This window comes from Pithys albifrons, chromosome 2 (genome assembly GCF_047495875.1).
Source record: "Pithys albifrons albifrons isolate INPA30051 chromosome 2, PitAlb_v1, whole genome shotgun sequence".
Taxonomy (NCBI): Eukaryota; Metazoa; Chordata; class Aves; order Passeriformes; family Thamnophilidae; genus Pithys; species Pithys albifrons.
Window position 1 is genome coordinate 31,842,421 of NC_092459.1, and position 15,971 is coordinate 31,858,391.

General features: G+C 37.4%; 1 protein-coding gene across 1 annotated transcript in view; it reads right to left on the reverse strand.

Annotated features, from left to right (window-relative positions):
• Positions 1-1,741: 1,741 nt before the first annotated feature.
• The window catches only part of ELOVL4 (ELOVL fatty acid elongase 4), a 37,293-nt gene continuing 23,063 nt past the window's right edge, over positions 1,742-15,971 (reverse strand). Inside the window, exons 4-6 of the mRNA XM_071548659.1 lie at positions 9,656-9,827; positions 7,030-7,157; positions 1,742-6,519 (exon numbers count right to left, since the gene is read on the reverse strand). Coding sequence (XP_071404760.1) covers positions 6,244-6,519; positions 7,030-7,157; positions 9,656-9,827 — 576 coding nt within the window. The 3' untranslated portion in view covers positions 1,742-6,243. The remainder of the gene's footprint in view (positions 6,520-7,029; positions 7,158-9,655; positions 9,828-15,971) is intronic.

Genomic DNA, 15,971 nt, shown 5'->3' on the forward strand with positions numbered 1-15,971 from the left:
TACTTCAGAATGTACTTATGCACAAGTACACTACCTGTATACTGTTATAGCATCTATAAATAATAAATACACAGCAGTAACAGTTATAGAGTAGTCATTTAACTCCTGCAACGTTTAGGGGCAAAGACAAAAACTAGAGGAGCAACTACTCCATGTTCTCTAGCTTTTGGCCCAAGTTATTTCTTGTATTTCTCTCCTTTTCTCTCATAAACACACTCCAAAAGATACCAGTTTAAAGGTGGTTTTCTCATGAAACAAATTAAGGTGATACCACTGCAAGAATAACTGTTCTCTGTCTGAAGATAAGGACAGACACATCTTCGAATCATTCCATGAATTAAAGATTTCTTCTCATTTAGCAGACTAAAACCTACCTGATATTGATTTGACAGATAGCCATGATGCCATAGAAGCTTGTGTCAATTCCCATATACAAAGTCAAAATGCAAATAGCTTTTTCCCTTCAAAGCTACACTGACTGCATGGTGCTCTGGCAGGAACTGCCAGCACTGTTTCAATACTATAGACCAGCGTGCACTAATCAGGGCCTGGACAACTGACACTGCAAAGATCAAGAGCCTTAATCCTGCCCACCAATCTTTGTAATTAAGCCAAATGCAATGTCACCGACACATCAGGCAATCAACAGAAAAGTGTGTGTGCATTCAGGAAGTGACCAAGGAGAAGTCTCAAGCATAAAAAGACACTGAAAGGCACTAGTCCATAGAAGGTACTGCCTTCAAAGCTGTCTTTGACTATATGCTTCCTGTGTGCCTGCGTTCATCCAGTGCTTTGAGCTGAGCAAGGAACAGGTAATAAAACCATTCACCCAATGCTGATTCCCTGGACTTCAAGAAGCAAAATGATACAATAAAGAAAACTGAACATGAAAAACAGAGGATCCTATCTATTCTATCCAATCATCTGATGAAACTAACTTGATCATGTGTTCTTATTTTTAATTACTAGAGGGGAATAAGTATTAGAGAAGAGATGCCCGGAGAGAGAGCCTACCACCAGCATGTATTAATCATGTAAGGGACAATTCCTGCTCCGATTACTTACACTATTTTCAGATTCCAGGGAGGATGTAAGCAGTAGATTGAAGCCACAGCTGAGAATTATGCAAGAGATAATTGATCACACCACGTTTTGCTATGATGGCAGACTTGATTCGCTTCTACCTAACATCCAGAATAGCTACTGGTGTTTAGGTTCCAGGAGTGCAATATGGGCGCAACTCAATATTATAAGGTTCATTACAGAGATCATACTTGGCAAACTAACTACGAAGGAACTTACTGTATGCAGCAACATGCAATCATAAGTTGTACCTACTGCCACAAGTGCTCTAGATTCTCTAGAATGAGAAATCACATTAACACAACAGTGTCCAGCAAAAGCTAAACCCTTGTGTCTCATTGTATTCCTAATTGTTAATACTTCCAAGACCAAAAAATGAAACTTAGGGCTATTTTTTTTGTTTAAGTGGACAACCTGTTTTCAGCCAGTTTCCTAAGGGTGATTTCAAAGCCACTACACTAATACTGGGGGGCAATATTCAAAATTTGGAAATCCCCATAACCTTAAAATGGGAGGATGTGCCACAAAAATGTTTTTCTCAAACTTCTGGGCTACAAAACAGATGGCAGCACATGATCTGCACAACACTAAAATTAGCAAGCATCTCAAAGCAAAACGGGACGCAGAAGAACACACTACGGAATGTATAAAACCAAACTGAAACAGCATGAAAAAGGTAATGTTTATTTTTAATGTTTACAAAAGCATGAACACCTTATGCAAAAGCAGCACCCTGAACCATACATTTCCCTCATCCTCCCAAGATATTGGCAGAAAGCAAGTATTTTCTCCACTCTTTAGGGTTCAACATATCTGCTGAGGTAAATGGGAATCATCGCACCCATTTCCATGGAGCTCCAGCTGCTTAAGGTTAGCAAAGAGGCCAACGCATCAGAGCACTCTGCAGTGAGATGTCACATGGTTGTCTTGCTTTAGGTGTCAAATTGGGTAAGTCTGTGCTTCTAACCAAGAAAAATACACTATCCATATACTTAATAAGCATCCCATTCTATTCAATTTTAACTGAAACAGATCTCATTTAAAATATCTGTTTCAACATTATGACTCACAGCCCACACTAACTTCATGAAACATTTAACTTTATGCACCATGAACAAGTTTACTCAAGTTTTTAAGAGATAGAAAATCTGTTCATAAGCTGTTTTAGGACTGAAACCCTGCACAACAAAAGCTATTTAAGTTAACCTGAAAAAAATATTCATCATTTTCATTTTTCCTTCACCTTCTTCTCCTGATCTGGAGCTGGAAGTAATTGACGGTCAAATAATCAAACAGGCCATGCTTTTGAGCCTACAGAGAAACATTTATTTTACAGTTGGACATGATCTTCTTAACTATCTTTTCCAACCTAAATGGTTCTCTGACTCTATGATTTATTTTTAAAAGTGTTTTGTTAAACAGAGAATATGATTGCAATGATTTCAAAGACTTAGATGGAGCAAGTTACTCATACTGTTTCCTAAAATGATCTCTACTATAAAACAGCACAATTCCTCAGCTACACTGAGTTGAGGTCCCTCCCCTCAGAATCTACAACTGTTGCCTCAAAATATTTATTACACTGGGTGAAATAGCCCTGTCTTGTCTGCCATGCTATGTCTAAATGACTAAAGAATACTATTTATGTTTTCAAGATTCATCTTGGATCTACAGATTGATGAAAACCGCTTCATTTTACTGCTTGAGCTGTAGGAACCATTCTGTTAGCTCCTGCCAACTTCACATTAATGAAATATAATTTCCTTCACATATTGAAAGAATCTGCTAAGAACCCATACATATATACACACACACATACACTATGTATGTGTACACATATATATACACACACATTGATAATTTGTATTTATTTTACACTGACAAAGTACTAAAATAATCCAACAACTGTCTCTACTAGAGATGAGGCTAAATGAAATTGTAGTACGTATATGGCATCAAATAATGATACTCTGGTCGAAGAGCTTCAGAACTCCTAGCAAACACCCCCCCCCCCCCCATCTTTCATTAGCAAAAAAGTTCCAAATTATTTCAATTTAATTTTTAAATACATTGGAAGGATTTAGGAAAAAAAAGCAACAAACATGCAAAGTAGATTTTATAAATTTCAGTGCTGTGTATAGCAAATACATGAATTTATACATATATTCTATTATTCTCATGGCAAAATTTTGAGGTGCCTTAGACTCAAAGATGACTTTAATGAACCTGTCAGTATCTCACATGTGCATCATTGCCTCAAATTTTGAAAATAACAAAAAACCCCCACTGTACAAGTTCAGCCCTGTATGCTGTGAGTCTGGCTGCATAGTCAGAAACAGAAATATTGCACTCAAGACCATGCCTAGAAAAATGCACATTTAATAAGGCCATTATATTCAAGATTGTAATGGGACTTAAGTTACATGAACAATCAAATATATCATAAATAGAGCTAAGAAAGTCATATTGCAGAAGAGGTATTCAAAACATCAGTATTCCAGCAATTTAATAACTGGGGTTTTTCTCCCCATGAAATGATGATCTCTCATACTGGTTTTATGCACAGGGCCAGACAACATGATGTGTATGTACCCATGCATTCTCACAATGCGTTTTTTCACTTTTTCTTAGAAGTTAATAATTATCCCAAAGTTTGGCAGTAGGTTCCCACTCAAGTTCTGCCAATAAGGTTCAAATTGCAATCAATTTAAGCTGCCTCCATGCATGATGAGGACAGGAAAGATTTAACTTTCAGTTATTTAAATATCTGCCATCTTGCAAGATATAATTCTTATTTTATAAACTGTAGCAAAGACATAATTGAACCTGTAATGGAATACTCCTCAGTATGCCCTAACAGAGCTAGATCACATGGAGAGTATCAGCTTATCTGATCTGACTTACCAAAACAATGACAGAGCAAGCAAGCAATTTCACACAATCCAAGGAATGATACAGATTTACAAGTTAGCTGCTCACATCCCATGGCAAATAAACAGAAGCTACCCTTTAATCAAAGTGGGGTAAACTACCTTGAATTTACAGTAGGGTAAGTGTATTCACATCAGGCATTACCTTGGAGTAGCAGGTGTGCTGTAAATCTGCTTTGTAGTTACTTACTCCTTTAGCCACTCCAAAGTTACCGAGTCAGCCAGCATTTTGACTTGGTTAAGAGTAGTGGCATTTGTCCAAGGTGGAATGGTAGACCACTGTCCCTTTTCCCCATGCCACACTACACAAACACACAGTTATGAAAATGCAAAAAGCATCAGTACAAAGGCTGGAAGAATCACAAGACACATCAGATAGAAACTTAATGGTCACATGCATTACAGTTCAGCAGAGACATTCTTTCACAATTCTGTATTCTGCCATAAAATCCACAGTGGTGGTGATTACGGATGAACCACCTCCCAGCTGAACCAACTGCACCATGATGAACCATTTTTGAATTCAACATACTATATCCAAAACCTTTTTCCTACAGCCTGTTTTTTGGGTTTAGAAGTTTTTTTTTTTTGTATAGAGACAAGAGACAAACCTGAGACACAGGACATGTGACCTGCTAGTATATTATAAACAGAAAAATGGATAATTGAGATGCAAAAATCTATTAAACGTGTCACACACTTTACACCTCCAGCTCCACGTACTTTTTCCTGCAACAATGGTGCTCCTTGCCAGATGCAAGTCTGTTGCTATCTGTGAACATGTTTTTGACCAGAGCTGGGGGAGGAATACATTTGAACAGCAACAATGAAACTCTTCAAGTGATGAGCAAGTAACACAGGAGTACAGGACATGGTTTCTAATTCCATCCCTGCCCCTACTGCATGCTGAGTAGCTCAAAACATCACATTATTCAGAAGGAGAATAGCTCTTTCCCTATTTTTTCACAAAAGGAATGGTAAAAAGTCCTTTATGTAACATGCAAATAAAAATCCATCTAAAAGGCTTCCCCTCGTTTTAGGACTTTTGACTAAAAATGGTGGCCTGTCTGCCAGCAATACTTTGTCTTCAAGTGTCTAACAAATAGAGTTTTGACAGGTATCCAACAGTAGCAGCATATTCAACGTTTTATCTTTGCTGTATTTAGTACTTTTCCTCCGAATTCTCTTTCCCAATACAGTGACAGTCTTCTAGATAGCATGACTGCCCATGCACACAGCATTTCTAAATAGAATTACATATTGTTGTTTTCTCTCCATCATTACATTATCTTACCATTTTCAGTATCAGTCAGCACCACAGGTTTAATGCAGGTCATGGACAACAAGCAGTAGGCCTAATTTTACTGCTTGCTTTAAACAATATATTCTTTCACATTTATACATTTTTAAAATGTTTTCTTGATTTAGCTATACTAAAAGTCCAATTTCAAAATTTCAGTTTACATTAAGAAAGTTCATTGATGACTTGATCAAAAAATACCACCAAAAATACCTTTTACTTTCATAGGAGATCATATTTTCCTCTGAATTAGTGTTAACAGATATTTAGATTAGAAGACTCTGTATTTCAGAAACCAGTTATTTAATGCTCAATATTCTTTTCAGCAGATGAAGAGGTAGGTATATTTCCACACAAGAAAAAAAATAAAACAAAAACCAAACTGCAACAGATAATCAATTAAATCAAGTAATGTCTGAGAAGTCAAACACTGTTCTGACAGCACATAATGTGTGTGAAGATACTCTCCACGGAGGACAAGAAAAGTTGCACATTCTGATTAGATAATATGTCATAATTTGAAATTTAATAATTTTCTGGAAGGAAAACACAAGTATCCATACGCTACTTCCCTCCCCACCCTTCAGCCCCCGCCCCAAGAAATGTGGGTGCCAACAAAACTGCCTGTATCAATGGTAGTATTAACTTTTGGACTGCTAAACATGGAATCAACTGTAATTCTTCATTACATTCACCAACACCAGCAGTCTACAAGTTTACACAGAGACCATATGCATGATAATTACATAATTACAATAGAAATTCAACTTTAGTGTTGTTCTTAAAACAATCTTCATAAATAATGAAAATATCTGTGTTCTAGCTCTTCAGTAACCTAAGGTTAATTGGTACAGATAGTGTTTTTTTCTTCCTTTTATAAACCAAACTGGAGGTTCCTCACTGCCAACAATGGTTAAGGCCTGGATCAAGTTACTCTCCTTTTGCTTTTCCCTTTTTCTGCTTTTTTCCATTTTCCACCACTGCATTGTTTTCTGGTTTGCTTACTCCATTTGCAACAGCACCATTTGCTATTTTTCCATTCTTTACAGGTTCCTTGGGCAGCTTATATGTCCGATAGTAGAAGTTACCAAACAGGAAAATGAAGGTGATAGCATAGAAAATGACACCCCAGTGCATCCATTTAGGGAAAGGACAATCAATATAAATAGACATGGCTGTGTGGCCAATAGTCACATGGAACTGCACCTGTAAGACAGAAAATATAGAATCAAAAAAGTCCAGATATATTCTGTAGGTCTGACCGCACCAATTTATGTCAAAGTATTAAGTTATGAAAACTGCAAAACTGGGAGATGGTAGGGAAGCTGTATTTGGCTGTCACATTCATGTATGCACACATATGCTTGACCAGGAATATCAAATTTATTGTAGCATCTCGTATCAGTTTTCAGAAACAAGAAAATGAGAAAATAATAAAAGATCTGGATTTTCTCTACCTTTTGAACATATTTTTGCAATTCAGTTGAAATAACCAGCAAGGAAATATTAGACTTTAACTCATACAACTCTTATCTATGCTGCATATTTTTTAGAAATTGAATAAATGCTTCCATCTCCAGGAAGTATTCTAACTTGTGCTGTGAGTGTCAGACAGAGAAGAATTTTTGGAAGGAGCAGCATCTGTTCCAAAGCTCTGCAAATGCAAATCCACTCAGAGGCAACACCTTTTGAGATACAGGGAGAAATTTTGCTTACCAATTGCAATATGGTCAAGTATCGTTTCCACCACAGGTATTTCTGAAATTTAGGGCCACAGGCTGCTAATCCATAATACATGTACATAATGACATGGATAAATGCATTCATCTGAGCTCCAAAAAAAGCTGTCACAGAACAGAAGGGAAGATCGTGATATAATTTCAGAAAAAAAGAGAAGTCTTCTCTATTTATATATAGTATTATTCATGTAACAGTAAAAATTACAAAGTACAGGGCATACCAAGGTTCCATCTTCAAAATATTCAATAGTATAATACAGACCTGACTGTTAATACATATGCTGATACAAATAGTTGTTCATGTAAGTAGTATGTCACATCTTTCATGGAACTACTTATGCAAATTTGTTCAACATACATAAATGACATGGATTACAGATTAGTTGTTGTAGTATAGCTGCTGTTGTTTTGCTAAACGATTATTAAAAGCTGTATTTGATAATGTAAAGTATCATGCTCTGAACTTAAATGCATAAGGTTCACTTCTCAGCAAGAAGTCAAGAAACACACGTGGAAGTCTGATTAAATATACCAAAAAAAATCATACAGAGCAAAACAAGCCTTATGATTATAAGGACTTTAAGGGCATTGCCAGTTTGTCTAAATTACTCATCTTTTTTATTTATGATTTAAAATACCCAGCATTCTTAAATATGTAAGTGTATAGTATAACATTTTCCAGAAAGTTCCATGTTGGAAATAAAAATGACAGTTTCATTTATATTAAGATCTGTTTGCTTTGTCACGATTAGCAGTCATTTAACAGAAATACATTGTATCTTCTTAAGATATTCTTACACTGACAGAGAGGCTCAAAAAGGCTCTAATGTCTAAGGTTAGGGCAATACAGACAATGGCTGCAGACATCAAACAGCTTAGATGTCCATGTGGTCTAGACCCAGTTAAGTTATAACTGTATTGTATGGCCAGACTTCACGAACGCAGATTTGGGAAGGGCTCTCCCAACGTGGGTGTGCCCTTCCAGTCTGCACAGTGGATTTTTTAGGTGAGGCACAGCGTGCGCAGAACTGGCCCCACCGTTTCAGTCCTGAGATCCATTTGCCACGGCCAAGCGAGCTTGGACAGTGACAGGGAAGTCCTCGGGACTGTCACAGCACCCGGTACTAACCGGGGCTGACCCTGCTGAGCATCCGAGATGTGACGGGATGGGATGGCAGGGAGGCATTGAACTGCCAGGGGACGGTCCCCACTGAGACTTGAACTCAGATCCTTGGGATTCAGAGCTCAGAGTGCTCTCCTTTACACCACGGGACCATTGTAATAGAGTCTAGTTTATAATAGACCTGACTGTGTAAGCAATGTACAATCAACTAGACAACAGAAGAACACAGATCTATCCACATGTATGCACTGGTGCTACTTAAATGCAGAAAAAGCAACCACTGCTTTTCCTTTTGCAGGATCCAGAAACTAAGAGACAGTATGAAAACACTAAAACTTAAAAGAAATCTGGAAATAGTTGCAACTGTTATATGGAAAACTGCTGATATTTATCAAGAAAACTCTGAAAAGGCAAGGGAAAGGGCCTTTTGAGATACACAGAGAATTTCTAAGTAAGACTACAAGAAACTACTCAGTCTCCAGTAACTTATTTCATAGGTGTGGTTGCCAATAAAGTCTTGAAACATCTGGTTGAGTACCTGCTTCCTGCAGATTACTTGAGAGAAATTAAAAGATGGTCACAGGTACTAATTTTAGAAAGTTCTTCTTCTGAATATGAGTGACCACTCAGTACAGAATATTTGCAGTAAATGGGAGCATAAACCCCCTATGCATGAAACATTAGTGTTGTTCAGAAAAAAACCCAACAAAACCACCAAACCCAAAATATTAATTTGGTGTTTACAATATGGTATTTTGTTTTTACTATATGTATTTTCAGTGTCATAAGCCTACAAAGCCCATTACAAACAAAACATGGAATTTTCCCTGTATTCTCAGCTCTCCAGAGCTTGTAACTTGAGAGAGACAAAAGGCAAAACACCAGGAACAAGGGTACAAATACAGGCAAGGGAGGATGTGGCAAATACAATAAATAATAATAAAATTATTTGATGGAGGTTTTAAAAAAGAAGTAATGGGGGAAAAAAACTCTGATGATGAATTACAGACTTGTGTCATTATGAACAGGTTTTAAAAGTTAATTAACATATTTATTGGCTCACCTCCAAGGAAGGCTTCAGAATTTTATACAAGCCTCTTTATAAAAAAGAAAGCAAACTTCAAACTCAGATACAATGTCAAAATGACATCTCCATTAACTTCATTAAATTTGCAAGAATTAAAGTTAGAAAAGACACATACATCTTTCTGTTTCATACAGAACCAGGATACTTTTGAAGGCAGAACTTCAGGCTTGCAATAGACGCCCATGAGGAGAAGAAAATAAGTTTTGCAATTCATTAGACTATTGCCCTGTTAACTTTTCCTCCCCCATGCTTCCCACGAGGGAGACTGCATGCATTAATAAATAGTCTTGTATACAATAAAGTCAAGTCTATGAAACTTTTTTCCATTGCTCCCAAACAATAATAATTCTCCCTTCAGCCCAGTCAAAAGGGTAGGACAGGAAAGAAACTCACCTTGTCCACCTGCAACCCACTTAATACCAATCCACCACAAGGTGAACATGGTGAAATGGTGATAGACATGGAGGAAGCTAATCTGGTTAAATTTCTTCCTCAGGATGAAGAATACCGTATCCAAATATTCAATGCCTTTAGAGACATAATACCACCATAAAGCAGCAGCTATCTGCAATGAAAAACAAACAATACATAAATTTAGTGATTCCAAGCTGAATGGAATGAAGTTCTCTCCACCTATGTTCTGCAGGAGAAGGATACCTCTTCCTTCCCCAAATCCTGGTAAATGTGAGATGGAGTAATCAAGCACCTAATGGTATGAGAACAACAACAAAAACATTTCTTTCACCTATTCTGGACATGAAAGTAGATTATTCTGAGACTACTGCTCACAAATTATAACTGTTAAAAAGAGATAATATAGTTAAAATATGCCATCTGTGACCAATTTACCATTTAAATAGGGAGTTTGTTCTCTATCCTAAGCTTTGCAGAAGACTACCACAGAGCTTCCCCTACTTATGAGGCAACATTTTGATGTGGTCAGAACAATGAGGCAGAAATATTATGATAAAATGAAGTTGCTAAGATTGAAACTTTCCATATCACAGGCACATTGGTGGATAGATACCAAATCACTCTTACAAGTCAGGTGCAGTACAGATTTCACATTCCTTACAGCAATATTCCCTCAGCTTTTTCTGGCCTGCTCACTAACTCTGTAAAGCAGCATTCCCCCAGTGGCTCCATGCCATTCAAGGAATAGAAGCACTGAGACCACAGGAGCCATAAAACCTGCACAGATATAACCCATTTACCCAACAGGGCAGTGCTACACACCCAATATTCTTTTTATAATTCACTCATCACAGTGAATCTTACCCAAGATGCAACACAAATATGGCTTCCTGCTGAAATCAGGATATTGTTAAAAGAGGAGCTTCGAGTAGCAATTTGTTAATACTATGATATGGGAGTATGGTGGTGGTAGGGACTCCCTTCCAGAGCCCAAAGCATAGCAACAAGTCTAGTTCCTGGCATGGTAAGTCACCTAGCTTGTTATGCAAGGGTGGGACTAGAACATATCCCAGATGGTGACTCACAGAGAGAATGGGATATTAAAAAAAAAAAAAAAGTTGGAATTGGTACCACCTGCAAGAGGAAAGCAGGCAATGTCACAACACACCTATTTGTAAGAGGTTTGCCTTGTCTTTCAGGACTCAGTTGATGACAAATAAGACTTTCTTACCTTAACCTGGTGTGAAATAACCCTAAGTTTCCAAGGGAGACAGAAGAAAAAAAGTTAACACAGAGTAGCTTCCTTTCCCAACAACCCAACTACACATGTAGGGTTAGGGGAGTGAGAGGAAAGAGGGATCAGAAAAATGCGCTGTACAGAGCAATGCTACAAGCCCTGCATGGTGTTGTACTCCACCTCTCCAAACTAGTGGGAAAGTAACACATCTCTACTCAGAGCAAGTTTTTCACAGCCGCAATTAGATTGACAAACAGTTTAGGAGAAATTACAGCAGAAGCAAAAAAGCAGCACAGGAGAAGAGTGCTGCAGACCCGCACTGCAGACTGCAGTTTGCCAAAGGGACTGCACATCGTAAGTGCTGTACATTGTACTGCAGACTTCAATGTACCTGTTAATGAATGCCCTCCTCAGTCGCTGGGTTTGATTTAGCTACTTCAGCTCTCAGGAAGAGGAGGCAGATTTTGCCAGTTTTGTACAAAAAATACTAGTATCTGTCAAAGTTGGAGAGAGGCTTGATGAGAGAAAAGTGATTCCCACAGATCTTGGAGTTCCCAGACACACAGATGAGCTGCAAGAACCATCAATACATATATATATGTTGCTCAATATCCAGTACAGTAATGCCTCTGGGACAGGTAGTCAGGTGTTTAATAACACCCACATGAAGGTTTGTCTCACACCCATAGATCAGCATAACAGTCCAGCCTCTTTTACAGATGTTTGCTAAAGATGTTTGCGTCTCTTAAATAAATTAAGATAAGCATCTTTTCATCTCATGAGTTAACAACAAACACTTTGGAGTGTATCCATAAAATGACAATCCAGCACTGCAATACTTTAGGTCTTTGGAGATCCTCTCTTCCGGGAAACTTTTAAAGAATCAATAGGTCGGTTACAAGCAAGCTGCCATAAAATCTTTTATTAAACAAAAGAACATTTTTGTTAATGAAACAGGGGAACAAATAGCCAAGAAGCAAAAAGCCAATTTACTGTATATAGAGCAAAATATAAGCGAAGAAAAATCCTACAAAAATGCTTATGTTTCATGCCCAAAATGCCACAGCATTAGTATATGCCCCTGTACAAGACACTTAACACACCTCATTCCTCTCTTTTTGAATTCCACCTGTCTAGCATAGAAAGCAATTACATCCCATGGATAAAGAGAATTTGAAGTTTTAATCAAAATATTTCCCAAAAATTAAGAACAACAACAACAACAACAACAAAACCCTTCTATTTCTTTCCAGGATGATACCTGTATATTTTTTTGCCTGTCAGCTTCTTTGCTCTCTTCCTATCATCAAACATTACTACCATTTACACTCAAACCAGTGTACTCATGATCTATTTCAGTTCTTCCAATGATTTCTGCAGATGTTTTCACTGTTAGCTTATAGAAAAAAGTGAAACAGAAGTCAAATAGTTTGCCTGAGGCCATGCAAGCAATCAGTGACAGAGGGTAGAAATACAATAGAAAATACACTGATGCATGTAAGCTATGTCAGGAGCAAGTGGCTAGTATCAAACTTCTTTTGAAAAGCATCAGAAATCATGACCTAACCTGTAGTCTTTCTTAGGACACAGCATGAAAGAGTTAGTTTAAAAGAAAATATGAATTAAAAATGCATATTCTTGTAATGAATTATACTAGTCACAATCTTTTCTGATAATTTTCATATGTGCCAATCTAAGTCTGTTAAAACACCAGATGGCACAGAAAGATTACATTACAGCCTAGGATTAAGGGGGTCAACAAGAGGTCCAATCCCATGCCCTCTGCCTGCTGCAGGGTTTTTTAATGGAGGGGTGTTTTAACACAGGACTCTGTTTCTGCACCATCCTTCCTCATTTCAGGTTAGAGACAGTTATCCATTAAGGGATATGAAGTAACAGGGACTACTTGGAAGGTCATGGCAACATGAAAAATTAAAGTGGCTTTTAAAGAGAACTCTTTTCCCAATTATAGAATTTTGTTTACAGGACTTATTAAGTCATATTCCCTTTTCACAGAATTTAAATGTAAATTAATATTGGATTTTTTTCGTAAGTGGGAACCACTCAAGCTCTAGACATAAATACAAACATTGCAGATTACAACAGCAATACAGAAGACAACCACTGCTCAGCTTCAGGATTACAACCAGCACACTTAAATTTAAGAACCAATTCACACAACCTCATATTCCGATTTCTTAGCTTTCAGAAATGCTAATAAAATAGATGAGCCTTGACCTGAGAAACAAGGGCACATCAAAATAAGCAGAGAGGGAAAATGACCACTCAAAGACACTAACAGGCCTTAAGTTAGATAGACAGTGATAGGAAATGGTTCACTTCAAATACTGAAGTTCCCAAGAGAGTACTACAAAGCATCGATTTAACACCTCAACCCTTTGCATTTATTATTTTGACTCTTAAGCTATAGCCAAAAAAAAGTTTTTCCAAGATGCAGCTCTTCCAAATCCCTTCTTGGAGATTTGTTCTTTCTTGTCTACTATGAACATATTATTTTTTTTAACAAAACACATTTGACTTCCTGCCAACAGTCAGTAAGGTGGCTACCTACTATAATTAGAAGGTAAATCCTTCACAAAGGAGTTTATTTCTGCAACTACGGAATCTAATTTTCATCCCAGCTTGCTCCAGTAGTCCATTACCTCTTGCACAACAGTCAGGAGAGTCTGAATGAGATCAACAGGTACAGGTAGGCTCAAAACAGTAAGTAGGAGGACCAGCTCCTTCATATTATGTGTCAACTACCTATATAATTAATCATCAGTGAAAGACAGAAGCTTGATAAAGTTGAAGAAAACATACAGGCAAATTCATGGAAAAACATCCCCTTAAAAATTGGCAAAACAAAGAGGCTAACTTAAGAGGCCTGTGAGCTACGGATTGCTAGTGTTGCTAGAATATACAGAGGAAGTGTCAGCAACATGCCTTTACAGTGTTCCCTTAAAATCACCACTGACTTGCTGTCTTGACACATGATGAGGGTTGGAGAGGAAAGGAAAGATACTCTCTGGCACCCAGGATACATAAACTTTTTTTTTTTTTCTGGGAACTGTTTACCAGCTCTCTGTACTTCCTTGAGGGACAAAGGATGGTTTTGATCAAGAGCTTTGGACACTTGATTTTGCCACTTCATGGCAACATCACAGCAGCACATTCCCCAAAAGACAGAAACAGAGGTCATACCAAGGCTTCTGTGCTGCTATTTAGACCATTATATGCAATTAGTTTCACATTTCTCAATATTTGTGCCAGATTCCTAAGCCCCAAAATAAAGTCATATATGAAGCTATTGTTTTCCAGAGCATATTCCATAATGCTTTTTGGGCTCAGCATTTCCATTTGAGCTAGTCACAGTCTCCTTTATCTGAGTAATACAGTTATTTATTGACTCATTCTCTTACAAACAGTCATTGCATTTGTAATTATTTCTACTGCTTCAGTGCAGCAATTATCTTCAGAGAAAACCTGGTGCCAATAGATATTATACATTTAGTATCTAAAAAGGTGTGAGAGATGTGCTGCAATGTTTATCTTCTAAACTCAAAACTGCAAAAAAATCTTAAAATTGCTTTTACGGGTTTATATTATGAAAAACAATGGTAAAAGGAATCTTGAGGTTTAAGGTTTTAGTTTTTTTCTGTTCAACAGTGTCAAAAAGCAATTCATTCCACAGAGCTAGCAGAAAACGATCAAGATAAAATTCTCGACTAACAGTGTACTATACAGTTGCTGTAAAAACTTGAGAGAACTCAATTTTCCCTGCTTCCTCAACTCCCTCAGCTGAAAACTGAATAGGCTAGATCTTAATACTTCAGATATAAATTTTATGCAAATCCACAAGTTTGAAACAAAAATAAAACTAAAAAGGCCAGGAAATCCAAAGAGTATATACATACTGCTAGAGCAACCCTTCTTTTCTGGACATATTATATGCTACAAATACATTCTGCAGGTCATTGTGCCTTTATTTCATTGTATAATAGTGCTCTGCTTGCCATAACAAACAAAAGAAATGATAATTTTTTTGAGCAGGCCTGACCTCTCCACTGCCTCCCACAAACAAATGCACCTGGAATTGAGCCTATGAAACCGAATTTTTGCACACTAAAAGTCATACCTCTTGTGCTTAGCTACTATAAAAATTCCTTCAATGTGTGTCATACCAGTCCTCAATGTCATTCAGCTGAGTACAAGAGCATTCTATTTTGTTTACCTATTAAAAAACCCCAAACCTTTCAAGCACTTGCTGTACATTGCTAGATTTTGTTTTGCAACAAAATTATTAACAGATGTATTCTAGTGACTGAAATAGTGAGAGCAAAGCATTGGCAAAGGTAAAAGACTGGCAATTGCCATAAGGCCAATAAAATCTTCAGAGTTGTTCTGCAATATCAGCCATTATACATAAGGTGGAAACTCAAACCTTTCTGTCTCACTACCAGCCCTGCCACAGGCACGAGCTTTTGAATAATACTATCCCAGAACAGCCACCTTGTAGACAAACACTTTTTGAACTGTGCTATGAACATTAAATGTATTTAGACTATATCATACTTTCATTACATTTTCAGGAACCTGTTCTAATCTGTAAGCGAAACTTGCAAGAACAGCTGAGAGATTCTCAAGTGTCAGCTCTGCTGGAAGATAAGGCTTAGTACATGAGCTAATCAACAGCATTACTCAAAAATTAACAAGCATCTGCACTTTGTGTTTAATTTGGATGTTTCCCAAACCCCATATATTTGAAATCTAAGATTCGACAATGAAATGTACTGATAATACATTTACCAGAAGCCAGCAAGAACTCATAAAGCCAAAGATGGGTAAAAGACAAAAAGTTGCCTCATCAGTATGGCTGAAGTGCAACCACAGTTTATGCAGACAAATCTTTCTTGCTTTGATCCAGCTAGAAAACAGCACCTTTACTGTGGTTACCGTGGTATCATAAACTTCAGCAAGATCTAGGAAGCAAAGTCTGTATTCAAAGTTTATCCTGGATTGTACAACCGCGGATGAAGCCAACGATGGTATCTTTAA